General features: G+C 35.7%; 1 protein-coding gene across 2 annotated transcripts in view; it reads left to right on the forward strand.

The window, feature by feature from the left end:
- LOC134527934 (protein dopey-1 homolog) overlaps positions 1 to 19,232 on the forward strand; it is a 195,259-nt gene that overhangs the window by 19,218 nt on the left and 156,809 nt on the right. For both annotated transcript variants that reach the window (XM_063360975.1, XM_063360976.1), the window contains exons 5-8: positions 1,169 to 1,334; positions 3,809 to 3,998; positions 10,708 to 10,883; positions 13,253 to 13,391. In XM_063360975.1, the coding sequence (XP_063217045.1) occupies positions 1,169 to 1,334; positions 3,809 to 3,998; positions 10,708 to 10,883; positions 13,253 to 13,391 (671 nt within the window). The remainder of the gene's footprint in view (positions 1 to 1,168; positions 1,335 to 3,808; positions 3,999 to 10,707; positions 10,884 to 13,252; positions 13,392 to 19,232) is intronic.

Here is a 19,232-nt window from a genome sequence, read left to right on the forward strand (position 1 = left end):
AGATTTTGTAGGTAAAAGGTGGTTTGTGATTCTATTTAATAGCTCAAGAAGTGTATATATTTCCCGTGTTGATAGGGATGTATGGGTACCCGATATTTTCGGGTACGGTTCAAATCCACAATTACCCGAACCCGGAATCGTTGTACTTACATGGATTTGAACAGTATTACGGATATTCACAAATGTTATAAATTTATTTAATACAGCTCAAAAATACTAGCAGTGAAAAATCAAATCTGGCTACTATTACGTAAGTATTTATAGTATGATGTATCAAAGAAAATTAATTTCCTTGTAATTATTTATGCAATGAATATTTTCCTTATTCAACAAGCGTCACTGTTGAGCACGTAGGTATATTCCAGTTGGTTTCACATGGCAGATTTTGTCATATAACCATTAATTTTAATATAAAACTTGCAGTACCCTTTTGAAAATGATTTTTTTTTTGCCGAAACTCGAAATATTTCCTGCAACTGCAATTGATATGCTTGTCGATGAGATTTCCTTCCGGTGCCACATTCGTTCAAATTCAACGTAACCTCCATACTGGTCTTTATATTTGAGTCTTGAATTGTAATTTACAATATTTCATGGTGAAACAGTTTTCAGATATCGGTTTGAAAAAAAAAAAAGAGTTCCGACAGTCATGATGGTGCATGTGCGCTGCCAGTGACGTCAAAATGAAAACATCATAGTTGGCATAGCTTTGTTTGGAATTATTTTGCTAAAACTTTAGATTTTAAGTCAAAGTGTATAACGTGTGCACATGAGCTTAAATGCACCTCTGGTAGTACTTCAAGCATGAAGAAACATTTAATGCTGCTCAAGAAAGAGTATTCTGAAACTTCTGAAAACCAATTGAATTAGATAGGCCAAGTAGGGAATATTTGAAACTTGCTTCATGTTTTGAATTTCATCGTTTAGAGGGTTTATTATTAATTAAGTTAATATAGTTATAAACATTTCAATTTCAGTCTAAGGAATAATTGCCAGTAGTTACAGTTAGAAAAAAGAGAACACACATTATTTTTAATAATTCTGTGCTTAATATTCGGAATCGGATTCATATCTCAAATATTGCCAGGGATTCGAAACGGATTAGAACCGAACTGAAAATCAAGGATTTGCACATCCCTACGTGTTGAAGGTGGTTTTTGTGTTGTAGGCCTGTTTCCCTTGCTGGGACATGCAGCCATGAACGTGCGACCGTTGTTGCTGACGGTGTACGAGACTCACTTTGTTCCTCTCGGGGAGCGGCTGCGTCCCGGTCTGAGTGGTTTCCTCAGCGGAGTGCTTCCCGGGCTGGAGGAGGGCTCGGACCACTTCGACAGGTAGTTCACATTCAGCTTTCAACGTTCATTCAGGATGTCACATTGCGGTTGCTGAAGCCTCCATCAGTAGCCGTGTTTCACAGAGCCCCAACACTACACTCTCAGCAACACTAGTTTAAAATATTTCAAATGCAAAATTGAAACAAAATGTATAATTGTTGCTTTGATTGGCTGATTTTGAAAGTGTGTCTTAAGCTTGTATGTGATTGGTAGAGATGGTGATATATAGCATTTAAAATAATAACATTTAGCATTTTGAATTTGAAATTGAGCATTTTGTAGCATTTTTGAAAACAAGATTTAGTCAATTCTCTCATTTTACATTACTGAAGAAAAGTATATATTTTTTAAAAAAGCATTAAATAATACACATATTAATTATTAACAACCACATAAATAAAGATCTAGCACAACTACAAAGATCGCCTATCTTGGCAGATTTCCAAAAATTTTAGCACTTATGAGTGCAATAAATTGAACACTTAAAATTATAATAAATATTTTTTAGCCGTGTTCATGGTCATAGTTGATGTAGAGTGCACAAATAATGTTATTCCACTGAAATAACAGCACTGAAACTTAGCATGGAACAAGTTTCCACAGTTTCTTCTCTCATCCTATTGCGGCAATCTGTCACAATAAGGTTGTATGTGCTGAAGAACCGCTCCGCATCCGACTTCTCGGTGAATCTGTTTTTTGCAGCCTGATGTCCCTCAGATTTAATATGCTTTTCAAGTACATCTTTTTTTTTCCACTCCAGACGGCGATTACATAAATTGCACATTAAAATATTCGTATCACTTTCATAGAACTATTCACTTTTGTATTCACATATGCGATCGCGAATGGAAATTACATTTCGTACCATTTTTACCACGGGAAATAACAATATACAACACATTCATGAGTATGCATGTATTTGTAAACACACCACCTTCCACAGACTACACAAGAATGCGGCTTTCACGTGAAACACAGCCAGAAAATGGGCCATACAATTGTTAGCGCGGCGAAGCAGAGATGTCGCATTATGGTGGCCTAAAAACTTGTACTCTGCAAGATGACGGACAATCTTCCAGCTAGTTGTTCTTTGCTTTGTTTACAATCGCGAGGCACAGATGGCCATTCTTCATTCAATATTTACGAACAATAGTTGTTGTGAATGAAGTGACAATAAGATACTTGTGCTGAATACGCCATAAAATGATGGTTTATTTTGATACTGAAACAAATATACAATCGGTAAATAAATTGTGTAGAGTGAAGACGCATCTACGTTTTTTACCTTGATTTCGCATTTATCTCGGAATAGTCTAGATTTCGCATTTAATAGCAGAAAAAATATAATTTAGCATGTTTTCGCATCTATATCGCGAAAACGAAAATTCACCATCCCTAGTGATTGGTTTTGGGGGATATGTGACAACCTCCCTCCTTCCTGATGGAGGTAGTCAGGTTGGTTGTTAGTTATGTATTGGTCGTGGTACCAAGGGGTTGTGGTCGGGAGATGGCTCAAAAAATAATATAATTATGTAGTTGAGAAGAAAATTTTGCACCTGCGGTCTGGGCGGCGCTGGTTTATAAACATTTTTGACATGTTATTTAGAATTTTTTGACTGTAGTCATTGGTGCTAAATCCCCGAGACTTAAAATTTGTTTTTAGTCATAGTTCCAAGGACAGTGGTACCTTGAAAAACTGCTTGACATGGTTTTACTGAATTACTTAGTGCTTGTAATAATATTATTGAAATGTTTTTTAAGGTGTGGTCTATCTTTTTGTCAAACTGATCAACTGTTGTCCATTGTGTCTTATAGAGTGAGCAGACCATTGAAATTGCTTTCATGCCAATATATTTTCAGTGTGTAAGGGCATGCAGGCTGTGTTGTTTGTTAGAGAGCAGGGTCAAGTATATCGAAAAGGAACAGGTTTTACATTACTGATGTACTGATATAATCGTTTTATTATCAGTATCTGGCAATAAAACTAATTTTCTGGATTTCCGATATAATGGTTTTGGATCGATGCTCAAAAAACCTTTACCTGTGGAAAAAGTATAATAAATTTATCCGTTCAGGATAATTTTTAATTTTTGTCTGTTTATTATTCAGAAGGTTATCTTTTAATCCAATTTTTCTGTAATTTAAAGCTTTACTTGAATGTTGTGTTTGTTAATCGGTCAAAGGCATAATGTGTATTGTGCTATACACAAATTTTAAGTTGTAAAATAGTGTTTTGTCATCTACCAGAAATGATTATAATAATTCTATTAAGGTACTTTTTTACTACTCAAAATTTTTGAATTCCTGGAGACTTGCACTGTGATTATTTAGAAAAAGTATTGTTTCGGTCATCAGCTCTGTTAAAGAATTGGATCAGTATTAGTTTTTACCCAAATGGCCTTCACTACTGTACAGTGTGGTGTGTTACGCTCATGTGCGGGAGCACGAGACGTCATGCATGTCGCACGTTGCAGAACCAACTCCCTGCTGGAGAAGGTGTGTGCGGAGGTGGGGCCGAGCCACTTCTATGGCTGCCTTTGGGACTGCCTGGCGAGCAACTGTAGCATCCGCCTGCCGGCCATCTCGTACGTCCTGTCCCACTTCAACAAGAAGCTGACCATGGAGGACCAGCTCTACATCATGGGCACCAACATTGATGTGATGGTTAGTGCTGCTTTGCTCCTACTCATGACAGGGTTCCTGCACACAGGGAAGACTCAGGGAATTTGAAATTGTCTTCAAAACCTGGAAAACACACCACATAAAAAAATGTAGCCTTCGCTAGTTGGAATCATTCATGTTTGGTTATGTTGCTTCCCGTATAGAGCGCACACACGTAGTAAATTATCGATATTTCGCCGATTGTATGCAACACGCACACTCTGTCGAGTGCCGAGTTGATAACATTTGATGGCCCGCACTCTTTCGTGGTAAGTGTGTACTACAACGATAGTTAGGTATACGTTCGTTCAGACTCGCATTCGGGTACAGATTTTGTTTTTCTATTTAAAGTTGAAGAAAGGTTTTTGTTGCATGGTTTATTAATTTAAATTGTTTGGTGTGCTCTTGTATACACCATTTTTTAAATTAACGTTTATTTCCATGAATGGATTTGTTTTTATGAATAACTTTACCTAACAAAAAAATTTTTTTTTGCACAAATGTTGCACCCCTACTTTTCAAACTTGATTTTAGTACAAAATGTGCAACGATTATGCGATAAAACACTGTAATTTTGAATACTTGTATGTTACTTTTATATTTTTAAAACATTCTGTATTTGAATATCAAATGCCAGGGGCAGATACAGAATTGACTTCTGTGAGGGGCACCAGAAATCTCAATACCCCCTCCCAAATAAAATTGTGTGAGAACGAGACTTAATGTCTGGATATCAATAACAAGTCTAGATATTAGATCCAGACTTAAGTTATTTATAGTATACATGTGTTTTGGTAAGTATTTTATACAAAAATAGCCCAAAATTGACCAGTTTTATCCATTTCATCTTATACTGTTTTTGGCTTGGGGGGGGGGGGGGGGGGGCACGTGCCATTTTGCCCCATCCCCTTACCTTTCCTCTTCTTCTGGATCCACCTCTGACAAATGCACGTGTAGTTGAAAACCCATCAGATTTCAACGCTAATAAAACTTGAGAGGAAAAATCAATGCTTCAACTCTATATCAATAGTATTTTGTTTCAAAGTATGATCACATATATGATTTTATGTTACAGATTGGCAATGTTAGTTGCATAGCATTGATGTAAATTACATTAGAAACTGTGTATTAGACATACATTTTGTGTTGATAAATCCTTTTTGCATTTATGTATACCGCATTTAACTTTCCGTTTCACTGAAGCTACGTATTGTATGTTAAACGTAACAAAGCAAACAAAGAATGCAGCTTGCCGGAACAAAACAAGTGGCTAGCTGCCATGGTGAAGCATACGGCCATGAATAACTTCGGTGACGTGACCGCGAAGATTTGTCCATATTACTCTCTGACAGAGAGTCTCTGTCCTATGAATTTTAAAGAATAATCTATGATAATTATGTTGTTTGAATGGTTTTTACACAAATAAAGAGTGGATTACTGTGAAATTTTTTAAATAGCTTTTGAAGCAACGTACCAAATTCCTGTAAATATGGCGTCTTCGTGCGTGTTCGGCAATGTTCGTTTTACAACAAAGAAATATTGTGGAAAGACAGTTGGCAGCCGTGAATTTCCAAACATTACATCCGAAATGTTCTTAACATTTTCTGTTTGTAAACGTAAACACATCGTTCTGAAAATAGCTGTGATATTTTAGTACAAATATTTCCGTTAAATATCAGAAATTAAATTACCGTCAATGTTAACACTCTATTGTACACAAAGTACAAATATGAATTGTGTAATAAAAGGTTGTCATTTTGAGATGCTTCAACATACACATTTTTACTCAAGAACAAATATTTTAATTTTCAACTTTAAACAATTGTGAATTACGGCAATATTGGGTGGATTTATCGTTTTCCCCGTGTGAGGTAACAAAGTTTTAGTTAATATAAAAAATCGTGAACATTTTGTTTAACAATGTTTCTACTGTAGCTTTCAGCTTGGAACTAATGTTTGCGGTGCTGACGTCGTGGGTGCGAAAATAAGGCGACTTCCAATTTTCTCATCTCTTATTTATGTAAAAATGGTCGCCTTATATTCGGACCACGACAGTATTTACATGGCTGTTTTTTATTTCTCGTGGTGGTTCCAAGAGCTTCTGTTTTCACCATCTTCTAATGTAATTTACAAAGTGTTTATACATTCTTACTTACATAAACGCAATGTATTTTTAAAAGGTTCATTTGAAGAAAAAAACCAAACCAAATTCATCCTACATTAAACCAACTTGTTTCAAAAGCCAGTCGGTAAACGTAAACACTAAACCATTTCCAAACGAATATATGTAGTTAGCAGGAATGCCAACGACTACCGTATTTTTTATGAACGGTTGCAATCGTTTACAAAACCGTTAAAATTAACTGTTTCAAATATTTTATTCAATGATAACCTTTTTATATACTCATATTGAGTATTGACATTAATCAAGGAGTTTTTCCGGTCATATATGTTAGAAGTACAATGAAATTAATTTCCCATGCTACTCATTTTTTTTTATCCAAATTTTTCCATTGTGGTAACCAAAAGGAAAAACAATAGATAACAATATTATTATATATTATTATATATTATTATATATGAAATAAAAATTCATTTCCTCAATAACTCTTAAAAATACTAAGTGAACTTTTTTTTTGTGGTTTTATTCCCAGAAAATATCTTGTATAAGCTAAACATATATTATATGAAGACCCGCCATTGTTCAGTGTGGTAACATATTAATATATATATATATATATATATATATATTACAACTATTCAACTTCAAAACTATTCACATTCTATTCGAAAATTTTACTATTCAATTCGAAAATATTCGACCATCAAAATTCACTATTCGCACACCCCTAATTGTGGGGGAAAAGATTTCATGGTCAGTTTGACATGTTAAGTGTTGTTGAAATATGTTTTTGATAAATACCATATTCACCCGAAAAGATATGAGTTTTTTGTTGTAAGACCACCCAAAATATAGGGTTGAACATTTTATGCAGATTTTTTTGTTTAAAAAATGGATTGCCATCCTTATGCAATTTTTTTTTTACTTTGGGTTAAACAAATTATAATTGCAGTGTGTTGTTGAGTATATGTGTAAATAAATATTCTTGTTAATTTTCAATACATATAACATCACTAGCAAATAAAAAATGTTTATTTAAAATATCTCAGCAGTGCATGAAAAGCCTATAAAAAGTGCAATCGTGCTGTCTGCCCAGCTGCCACACTTGTTAACCAGCCGGCACCAGCAAGTGATGTGACTTGCTGGGCTAGTGTTTGGTTGGAGGGGAAAATCTGAAGGGAAAAAAACCAGTCTGTGTTTGTGTATGTGCATTCTGTGAGTATGTGTGGCCATGTAGCAGTGTTGACGGTTCTTTCTTCCCTCCCTCATCGTTGTAAATGTCAGTGAACGGGCACTGTACACAATCTTCACGTGTCTATTTTTACAGGTTTTTAATATGTATCTGTTACCCAACGTCATTGTTTTTGCGTGAGATTTCCCAATGCAACATTCCATGACAAAACTGCAGCCATTATTAGTGCTTTGAAAGCCGCACTTCAAAGCATGGCATTTTATGTTCCTGCAGCCCCCTACCCAAATTTCTCTCTGACTGTAATGTGTGTGCTAGTTTCTATAAAGGGAACTGACAAGAAAGGGGCGCTTGCTGTCTTTTTTTCTATTTGGAGAAGAGGATTGGTTAAAAAAATACGATAGCCGGGAAGGGATACATGGATGTAAAAAATTATAGCATTCTCCTTTGGTTTTTTGTTAATAGGAGTGGTCGTAAAGAAGTTTGGGGAAGCTAGAAGTGGGCGCAAGAATGTCACCTCATTCTCTTCTACATTAATAAAGTGTCACAGAGAGCAGACAATAAAGAAGACAGACGGTTAACACCAGTGCTGAATTTTTTTAAGCACAATTAAGCTGAGACACAGATACTCTACTGAGGACAAATGTATGATGCGACCCATATTCGAGTGCAACCGTTATGGTGATAATGTCGGATTTCTATGACCCAAATTATAGGTGTGGTCCATATGCCAAGAAAACCTTTTTGTGGGTAAACATGGTATTAAACATTTCAGTAGCCAGCATGCTTTACTGTTTTAGTCTCTACTGATTTTTTATCGTGGTGACTGACAATTATTTTCAAACTACGGCTCATATTAGTTTTAGTATTTTTAATTATTATCATTCACTTATGAAATCACAACTCATAATGTCAGTGTTTAATGGTTACATGCCTAGTCAGCCATTAGTCTACCTAACATTCCACTTGCTCGCAAGACAAACATCACCGGGCAATCGTGGGAATAATTAACTGGTTGTGTACCTCTGCCTCATTCATAACACGGAACTGCTGGACACCTGCAGCTTCAATGATTCCGTTTCAGGGCACACTGTGTTGAGTTAGCTTGGTGTCGGCGGGGACTGCTGACCTCTTCCTCGCAGGACAGTGACTAGCCCAGACTAGAACGCACTCGTACTATGTTCCTTGGTGGTTGACGACCAGGAGACTTATGGCCTCGTTCCTGGTTTGAGCTGTGTTACTCACTCACCCAAACTCGCTTGACAAGTTTACATACTGAGGGCGGATGTTCTAATCCCTGGGTCTATGCCTCTTCTGCTTCCCGATGCTGGTACTTGGTGGCTTCATCCTGTTTTATACTCTATACACCAGTGACACTTTTTTACTCGCTAACTTGCCTGGCAAGTTACTTTTTGTAGTGTGATAGGTCGATAGCCTCCACACCATGTGTTGGAGGCGTAGGGCTATCCTCATCTGCACTGAGTCTGACTGGGCTCTCAGAACCTGTTATCCTGCCATGCATGGTCATCTGAATGGACCGTTCGGGTGGCCAGTATAGTACGGTGATGTCGTAGTGACGGGAGCTTCTTCGGACAGACCACAAGCTGACAGATGATAGTGACCTCCAGCTCTGTCACCCAGTGTCTGACATTTCTCTGCTTCGGCCGCCCGTATATACGGCCAAGGCTTTCCATCCATTTCTCTGAGAACCACCTGCCTGGAGCCTTTTCCTTTCTGCAGATTATGGGAAACCTAGAAGTACCTTGTTCACTTAACCAGAATTAGGTTCTTGAATTTTCGGGACAGTTTATCCTCCACTTGCCCAATGAGTCATACATACAGGCAAGAAAACATGTGTTTTTACACCTGTTACAACTGTTCAAGTTCTCTGCTACAATGATGTATAGATAAAATGAATATTTTGGAGGATATCATGAATTTTAACAAAATATTCCTAGGTTTATTCTTCAACCATTTTGTCAGTTCATATATTTAATTCTTTGCTAACATGTTAAAATTTCTTTAATGCATATGTAATTGTTTTTGTCTATTTATTAGTGATGTGCGAGTCTCGGCATCATCGAGAACGAGTCGAGACAGAAATTTTCTCGATCTCGTCTCGAGATAATTTTTTTGGCTCGGAATTTTCGAGAATTTTGTAAACAAGAAATAGGTTAGGTAATATAATATATTGAGGCAGCATTTTGCGTTGCGTGTTGAAATAATTAACATATCTTCAACGTAACGTAGATCGAATAAAATAAAATATACTTGTTACGATAGTATACACGATAAATTATTAAAAAGTTAAAAACGAACAACTTCCGTTCACAAGTCACTACATGAAACGGTAAACGTAAACAATGAATTGTGCTGTGGTTATCACATTAAATTACACAAGAAAATGATTATTTTCCGTTAATAAAACCAACATTATAGTTAAAAATAAATCATTTTCAGTATCAATATCAAGTATCAACGTAAAACGGTACGGTAAAAAATAAAAATATAAACATTACTGCAGAATTCTTCTGCGATTGCATTTTGTTTTATGGCCTTAGGTTATACACACGGCCAGCAGTATATAACAAGCAACATGATGTTTAAATTGCGGTCCGTAACGATAGTGACATATCGATAGTGGTGATTGTTCAGACTTTCATGATCAAGTACCGTCCATGGCTCAAGGAAACTGTATAGACTATGGAGTCAATAACGTATGTTTACATACGACAGTAGGCAAATAAACTGTCGAGTGTAAAGGTAAAGTTGTAATTGCAATTGCAATTGTGGATACTTGATAAAATTATTGAATAATTATGTATGTTTGTCAGATTATTGAGTTTTACTTTTTTGGATCATATTATCCTGTTAACTAAAGTACAGATTTCTCGATCTCGACTCGATTCTCGAGAATTTTTAAATTGCTTTCTCGATCTCGTCTCGAATTCAAAAAAGTCTTTCTCGCACATGCCTACTATTTATCCTTTAGTGTCTTTCTTGCCTGTTTTTTTTTTTTTAATGTAGTGCCTGCCTGTGAAGGTTTGCAAAGCTGGCACTTAATTAAATAAATAGTAAAGAAATTTAAAATTAAGAAAAATTAAAAATTATTTTAATTAAAAATTATTTTTAATTTTTGTACTTAGTCGTACGTTGTAATTAAAAATTTTTTTTTGAACTGTGTTTCAACATAAACTACAAAGTTGTAAGTTAGATACAGTTTATTAATTAATTACGTACTTGGTTATAATTCACTATATTGAATTTTCAAGTTTTTTTCTGTTCTACCATGGCAAAATAAAACTTTTCTTTGAAGTAATATTTATATTGAAACACTGTCTCAAATGCTTGTAAGTAGCATAGTTGGAAAGTTGTGGTGTTGTAAGCAGGCTACCTTGCAGGTGAACGCACTGTGCGCATGTGTGCAAGACAGCAGCGTGCTAGTGCAGCGAAGTGCACTGGACCTCCTGCTGATAGGCTTCCCCATGCACAATAGCCAGCTGGTGCGTGCAGACATGGCTCGTCTTGTCACGGCCAGCCTGGTCACCATTCTGCGCCGTGACATGTCTCTCAACAGGTATGCAAACACAGCTTTTGTTTTCCTTTTATGTATGTTTCTGTATTTTAATACAGATTTTGATTGCCTTTGTTTACATTTACTTTCAATTATCTTTTAAGTACATTTAAGTGAACCTAATGTTATTAATTCATATTCAATTAATGTGGCAATAACGTTTATATACAGCGAAACACAGTTTTTACGTTCTCTGTATTTACATTTTTCGCAATTAACAACATTTTCTTTAGGTCCCACTTATGTATCATTAAATGTAATGCATATTTCCCTTAAATTACATCACAAAAATTACTTTCTTCCAGCCATTCATATCTTATGTACATACAACATAAAAACTTGTTTTTATTCACATAAAACTCATGTAAGATGTGCTGTTCAAGTACTGTGAAATGTTTCAATCCTGTCATTTTTTTACATAAGATGTATGATTTATTTCATTATTTCCCATGTACAAAATTTCCCAAAAATTTTGTTTCCCATTTAAAAAAAATGTATTTTAACGTTGAAATTTATTATTAGTTAGGAAATTAGGGGGTGCTTATTTAATTAACAGAATTACAAAGTTGTTCGATGTGTAAATTTTAATTCTCTTTCAAGCAAGTTTTTAACTATCTGTTCCATCGCTTCTGTGTAGCACATATAAAAATGTACTGTATAAACCCAAATAGAAGCCGAGGTTTTCATTCAAATAACTGCTTACAAAACAGAAGTCGGCCTGAAATCAAGTCCCAAGAAAAATTCAAGTTTACTTAAAAAAAAACACACACACATAAATGTGATAAATATACTTGACTATTCATAAAACAGTGTTAAAATATTTTCTTAATTTGCATTACCACGGGTCTTGATGATCTTTATTTAACGAATTGCAGTAAAATAAATTTCCTTTCTGGGGGAGGGGAGTAATCCGAATATTTGGTTGCATGATGATACCCAACCTTTAAAGAAAATATGGTGCAGGGTGTGTTCCAACTTTGCAACAGCATGCTAATAGAGGTTCTGCAAGAATAATATGCAGTGGTGAACACAAAATTGTATGACATTGAAGGTGTAATGCAAGTCTTGAGTGCTTTTCAAAAATCTTTACCATGCTTTTCATGTCTAAAAATTACATAATCTGAAAACACATATTTTAGCCCTTTTCACACTCCTAAAAATACAGTTTTAAACAAAATACAGAAACAGAACCACCTATCCACCCTCAAGTGCATTCTTAAATGCTTTTCGTAAACAGACACCATTCGGATATCTTGAGAAGTTTTCAAATCGTGTGGTTTCTTGTTCTTCTGATATTGTATGTGTGCCTAGGTAGGCAGACCCCTTAAAGCAGTAGGTACAGGCTGTTTTGGATTTGTTTTATTCATAATAGTATATTTTATCTTTAGATTTGGTTCCGTTTAATTTGAAATATTAATTATACCTTTGTTTTTGATTAATTTTGAAGCTTGTAAAATGAGGTTTTTCCAACTGTGATCAAACTTCTATTTCAGTGCTATAAATGACATATTGATGGTCAGAATCAGAATTTACTCAACACTTATTTTGATTTTTAATTTTCCGTGATAATGTAAACACGGTAGCATTTAGATGGGGTTGTGTAAATACCGCTGAAACTAAATGAACTAAACTAAATGAAAATGTACTAAAAATAAAAATAAACTAACTAAATGAAAATGTTCTCCCCAGCTTTTATGAGTATTTGTGGAATAAATAAATATTATATTTTGTTATTCAGAAGGGACCAGCTGATTATGCAAGTTCAAGGTCACAGTTATCTAGGAATTTTTAGTTGATAGCTGTTTGATAGTGAAGATATCCTTTTATTTGAGGTTAAATTACAGTTGTGGTCACAATATTTATAATCACCTTTTATTCCAGGCCTCCCTGGAGGCCTTGAGATAGTCTTACATTTGATTTTGTCTTATATTCAAGGTCATGCTATACAATTTGATAAATTTGATGTACCTATATTTAAAAATTGATATTAACATTTTTAAAATAATATGATATTTTTCTACAGGCTTACCCTATAGAATAATGAAATTGACTCCATACTGGTACAATAATTTCATTAACTACTTAAGTAAATGTTTGTTAGCCACTTAAATATGCATTCATATTAAATAATTTTAGTTTCAATACTTAATTAATAGATTTTCTTAAGGAGTATGAATATTTCAAATGTTTTAATATTGATACTAATACTGAATGTTTGCACAACTCATGACTGTAGTCATATTCAGTGAAATCATTACCTCTATATGCTTGTGATTAGTTTGTATGTATGTTGTTCTGTTTATGTGTAAACTACAGTCTGTGGTGAACATTTTTACCCTTCTTTATTTTTAATTTAATCATTTCCTTGGCAGACGCCTGTTTGCATGGCTGTCGGGGTCTGAAGTGAACCTCTCATTGCTTAACCCTGAACACCCATTGGTGAAGAGAGCCAGCCAATCACCTGAGCATAATCTTTACTTTCACATGTACTCCAAGGACATGCTCGTTCAGGTATGTGAAATATACTTTGTCTTCCATGTATTCTTTTAGAAGAAGGATAATGTGTTGCTGTGATATTTGGTTCGTTTGTCCTTGGGAAATTGTCAGAATTTTTTTTAAAATATGTATTACTGGAAGAAACTGTACTTTGTCCTTGAATAAATTGTTAAGGCTAATGGTGATATGGTGATTTATCACTTCAAAGGTGTGAAAATAAATCTGTCAGGAGAATTGTACCATATTAATTTTATTGTTTGGTAATGTATTTTTTAAATTTAAATTTTTTTAAGCGGTTTAATAAGGGATAAGTTGTGATTTATTTTCAAGAAATTGCAGCTCTGAAATAAATATTATGTAAATTACTTGGTAGGAATGATATAAATAATAAACCACACATTATTAATTAACCTTTTGCAATATTCCATCCTTAAGTGATATTAAAGGGGTAAATTTGGTTGTAATAAAAAATGCATACCTCCGAATCTAATAGATCTAAGGATTAGAAATTAATAATTAAGAACAAGCATATGGAGATACATTTTTTTGACGTGACGTCTAATAAATCGATGAACGCCGGCTGCACGCACCAAAAAGTGTCCCGTGACGCACATTGTCCCACTACAATGTGTCCCGTTATGCTCATTATACGCTTGCGCCGCATCTCTCTTCCACTCGATTGGAACAGCAATCGATTTGAGTTTTCAATCATGTTTTCGTCATTTGAATTATTAATATTATGTAATTTAACGATCGTCCACCGATTTTCAGCACAATCGGTACGGTCATTTAAAAGTAATGTTGAATTTTCAAATACGTTTTTGTACAAACAATGGTGTTTTACAGTTACACATAATAATTTAAATTACACCCGGGATCTTTTGCACAATGTTTTAAAAAATATTGTAACACATTATAAATAAGTTTGGTGTATTTGGGATGCATATTTGTTATAAAATCGTATTACAAAAACAAAATAATATTATTCCCCTACGGTGCTGTCATCTACGGTGACGGACGCGAACCGAACAAATCGCGCGATCTATCCGCTTCCGCGGCAACCAGGCACTCGTTAATACAGTCAAACCTCTATCTATCGTTTTTCAGGGGACCAACAAAAAAATTCAGTAGATGCGGACATTCAATAGATGTGGACTTCACTCTAAGAATTTTTAAAAAAATAATATTCCAACCTCAAAATTAGTGTCAGAAATATATCAGTTACTTGTCTTTAAAGTTAAATCAGTTGAAAAATAAATACAAATGAAAGTATTTTTTACTTAATTCAATTTACACTTCCAAAAAAAAAACATACACACAATAAATCTACATGGCAGTTAAAGTCTTTTTCAATATCCTGAAGTCTGAAATATGTTTACTCATGTCATCAAATGCAGAGCTGTACTGAAGAAGCTGATTTTGCCAATATTTAGTTGAATCGGCATTTCTGCCGACTTCCGATACGCTTGTTAATTTTCGGCCGATATTACTGAAAAACGAGAGACTGCCATAACCTAAAAATCCACGAGTATCCTTTTCACTTTTCGTAGTAGTACTGCATTCTTTCAGATCGCATTATTTCTTCGTAACATGTGCCAAACGTACATATAAAAATTTAACATCCTTTTTTTCAATAATGTTCTTTAATTTTAATGTCATAAATAAATACATTACCGTCACGGTAAATATACTTCTCGGTTGTTACGGTAACTGTAGTGCAAATGTGGTAGCTATCGTGCTTCTGTAGTAATTATGGTATTGACAAAGAATCTTTAGTTCTTTTTATGGTAATTATCTTAGGATAACAATTGGGTTTGTACTCTAGTTATGGTACATCATCCATATTTCTTCGTAAGGTGTTGTTCATTTGTCTTTTCTTCATATTTACGTGCTCCATTACTTGGCTGCAGATTTAAGGTGATTTTTACTACTGTATACTATCGTTACTGTTTTTATGGCGGTTTCTTTCTAAGAAATTGTTATTTCTGCAAAATCTTTATGGTTAAACGATCATCTATTATAATTTATAGTGACGGGACCACATATTTTGTACGATCAATGCGGACAAAACGATAATTCCAACATCGGTACAAGCGGACTTTTTTAACCTTAGTTGTATGGCAATATTGCCGGGACCGTAGAAAGTATACGATAAACACGGACAATCGATACATGCGAGTTCGATAGATAGAGGTTTGACTGTACATATTTTCCTTTGTTTATGGCGAGGGGTGTTATTATTAATTAATAGGGAAAGGAATTTTTCGGTACTTTCAAGTGGCATAAAGCGGTATTTTCAAACCCAGAAAGCGGTACTTTCAGGAAGGGAAAATCGGTGTTTTCATATTAAGTGTTTTAATGATTCCGCAATAGTTTTCTCATGATGTATAGGTAAACAATTTTAACCTTCTGATGCTTCCAATTGTGAATTAATAAATGGGGAAGTGTTTTTTAACTTAGGAAATGCCATAATACATATGAAAACAAAGCAAATATGGTAACATTTAATTTATTGCAAATAATTACTAAAAAAAAAAAGTTTAAAAAATACACAGACAACCCTTAGAAAATACTTGTAAAAACAATGTAATACACTGAAACACTTCGAGAATAATATTTTCTTTTTAACATAATGTCTATGTCTGAGAAAACAGCGAAGTTTAACTTTCAAAATAAATTGCAGTGAACATTTCAACATTTTCTTGTTTCAGGCGATGACGCTTATCACTTAGAATGTTGTTGTAGTTAGAAAAAAACCTTTCACAGTCAACGTTAGCACATGGTAACCACACAGACTGCAAAGCAGCACGAACAAAGTCAGGATGGTTCACTGAAACTGCCATAAGGAGTGAAACAATGTCAACAGTTTGGTTTTCACTCAACTTTTTTTGCACAAGAAACTGTAGTTCCTTGTACCCTTGAAGTAAAATGTCTTCACAGAGCTTGGAGAGCAAGAAGAGCTTTTTCAATTTTTTGCAGAGTTCGGGAGAGATGCTTTCGAGCACAATTTCCGAGGGATCAAATACAGCAACATGTTGATAAAATTTCTGAGAAGGATCACCTGCCTTTAATGACAGGAGTTTTGTTGATGCATGTGATGCTGCTGTCACCAAGGCAGATGTGATTTTCCCTTTGAAGACAGCTTTTTCACAAGCAATCAAGAGCTCATTTACTTTCTGCCTAAAGTTTCCGCTTGTAGCAAGCTGCAAAACCTGCTCTATTTTGCGGATTTCACCACTGAGTGTGTGACTGCAGGGATATGATGACCCTTCCAGTTTCTTGATAAGGTGTACAGTAGCCTCACACACTTCTTTAACAAAAACTGCCTGGATTTTCACACATTTAACATCATCCCTTGATGCCGTAGTGAATTACTCTACTCCAGTGTTGTTGATACAGGAAATTTCATCACTGGTCAAAAATTTGACAATGGCATCAAGATTGTCGGCGAGGTAGGAGGCGGAGTCGTACCAGGAAGACCACCTCGTCAACACTGGCATTGGAAACAGGGGAATGTCCTCACATGGGAACTTTTCATCCAGGAACTTCTTAAACAAATGTTTTCTCTTGCGTGTGTTTAAAAATGCTGACTTTACTTTGGCAAGAGCCTTCTGAAGTTCAGGGAGGTTTTTTCTAAGCTCATTTACAACTAAATTGAGCTTGTGAGCCCAGCATTGCACAATGAGCACATGGTCGGCCATGATGTCTTTCAGTGTGTCAAAACACTTTGCCATGTATCTGGCAGAGTCCGAAACAAGTGCTAACACGTTGTCAAAGTCAATGTTGTACTTCTTTAGGGAATCCAAAATAGCCCTGGAGCAGTTCTTTGCATTGGCTGTTTCCAGAGTATGGACATCACCAACAACAGTGACAATTTTGTCACTATCAATTACTTTAAATAGCACAACAAATACACAGCTTCCTCTTGAGTCCGTAGTTTCATCACACAGAATTACTATAAGTTAGTCTTTCACCTTTTCTCTTACTACATCCTCTCTCTCTTGCTGCATTGATGGAAGATGCTTTTCTTTTAGTACTCTTAGACAAGGAATATCACCAGCACCTTCAACAAACTCGTTCAGGAAATCTTTCAGATGCGGATTTTTAAGTTTTTTTTTAGCGGAATATTTGCTTTCAGAAATGTTTCCGTCACTTGTTTGCCGAGGTATTCAGCAGTTTTTTTCTTCCTTTCCGCACTACTGAAGCATGTAGCGATCGAAGTCTGTAATTTTGATTCAGGGCAACCTTTTTCTGCACTGATGTGCTTGGCAGATTTTAGGTGTTTTTCTATAGAATCTTTACGCTCCCACGCAACCTGACACAAAATTTGCACATTACGGTGCGACTCTGAGCAATAGAATCCATTTTTCTGATATTGAAATGCCCTGTCGCGAGCTCTTAATTTATTGTTTGGCATTTTCAGTACCTACTCTCACTTAAAATCACCTTTAGAATGTTTTTAATTCACCATGATCAAATTACCGATATTTGCCAGTAGTACAAGACAATTTGTTTATTTACATCTACATACGTACGTGCGCTAGGCAGGTTTTACCGTGACTGCTGTCGGGCAGGTGCACTGCGCAGGTCGTTTTGCTTCCCGGTTAGGTTGCGAAGGGGGTAGTGAAGTGTGTTGAAGACGAGGGAGGCAAAGCTATTTTTAGAGTAGAGCAGCCCGAAAGATAGTCGCCTAACAACAGCGACGTCTTCCTGCTTGCATTCCAACCACCCGTCTATGCTGGCCGCTGGCGCCGGCGGACAATGACTCACAGTTAGCTGTCGAGAAAGAATGAAAGGGTGAGGGGGAGGGGGAGGGGGTCTGGTGGCAGACAATATGCTCCCTTTCTCACTGTCTCTTTCTCGCTCGGCCGTTTCAAGAAGCCCTTCCCCTCCACCCTGTTCATTTACTGCCGCTAGGCTGGCTTTCGGAAGAGGGGTAGTTCTAGAAATAACCCAGCCCCTGTGCACGGTGTACTGGAGCCGTGTCCCCTGTGTGCATGTGTGCATGTGTATACGAGACCACGTTGCGTACGTTAGCGTGTTAATAGAGGCTCGGCAGCAAAAAAAAAAAAAGCACTCTTCCTGTCTAGCTTTACAGGATTTAATGATGCAATATTACGATAGCGTCTGAGCTTTCCCACAAAATTTCCTGTGTCTTGTTGTAGTGTGGTGGAACCAGGGGTACCGGTGCTATGTTGAAATGCGCCACACAAAGAATTCACTTTAATTAATAAACCCCTCACAATAACTTATATTCGGCATGCGACACCGGATATTTCCCATCAGAAACGGCAACAGCATAAGGAGGGAGGAGGGCAGATTGCGTCGCGTAGCTCGGTCAGGAGTTAGACCATTTCATTCGTGATTAAAACAAAAACCGTTGAAGATACAAAAAAAATATACAGGCCTTTTCTATTCGAAATTTAATCTGCTTCAACTTTTATTCTATGCGTTTTTTCACTACAGTGCACCGTTTTGGAGTTATGGAGTGACTTTTAGACATTTTGGTAAGGTTCAGGATTTTAAACTAGACTTGAATTTTCTATGTTCGGTTATTACGAGTACTCGTTACGAGGATTTTTCTCGCCATTGTAAGCTCTCGTAGTAGCGAGGTTCCACTATGTTTAAAACTTTTTTACTAACAATAATGTGCAAGTTTTGCTATATTTTGTGACTAACCTATAATTCACATTTTGCCTCGGAATTCGCGAATAATTCGCGACCGCGAAAAATTCCCTTCCCTATTAATTAATTATAAATAAAATTTTGTGCCCGGGGCCACAATTGCATATCATTTTGAGCACTGAAAGATATAAAAACGTAAAATATTCTCGACGAATTTTAATCTGTGGTTTT

Source organism: Bacillus rossius, chromosome 1 (assembly GCF_032445375.1).
Source record: "Bacillus rossius redtenbacheri isolate Brsri chromosome 1, Brsri_v3, whole genome shotgun sequence".
Classification (NCBI taxonomy): Eukaryota; Metazoa; Arthropoda; class Insecta; order Phasmatodea; family Bacillidae; genus Bacillus; species Bacillus rossius.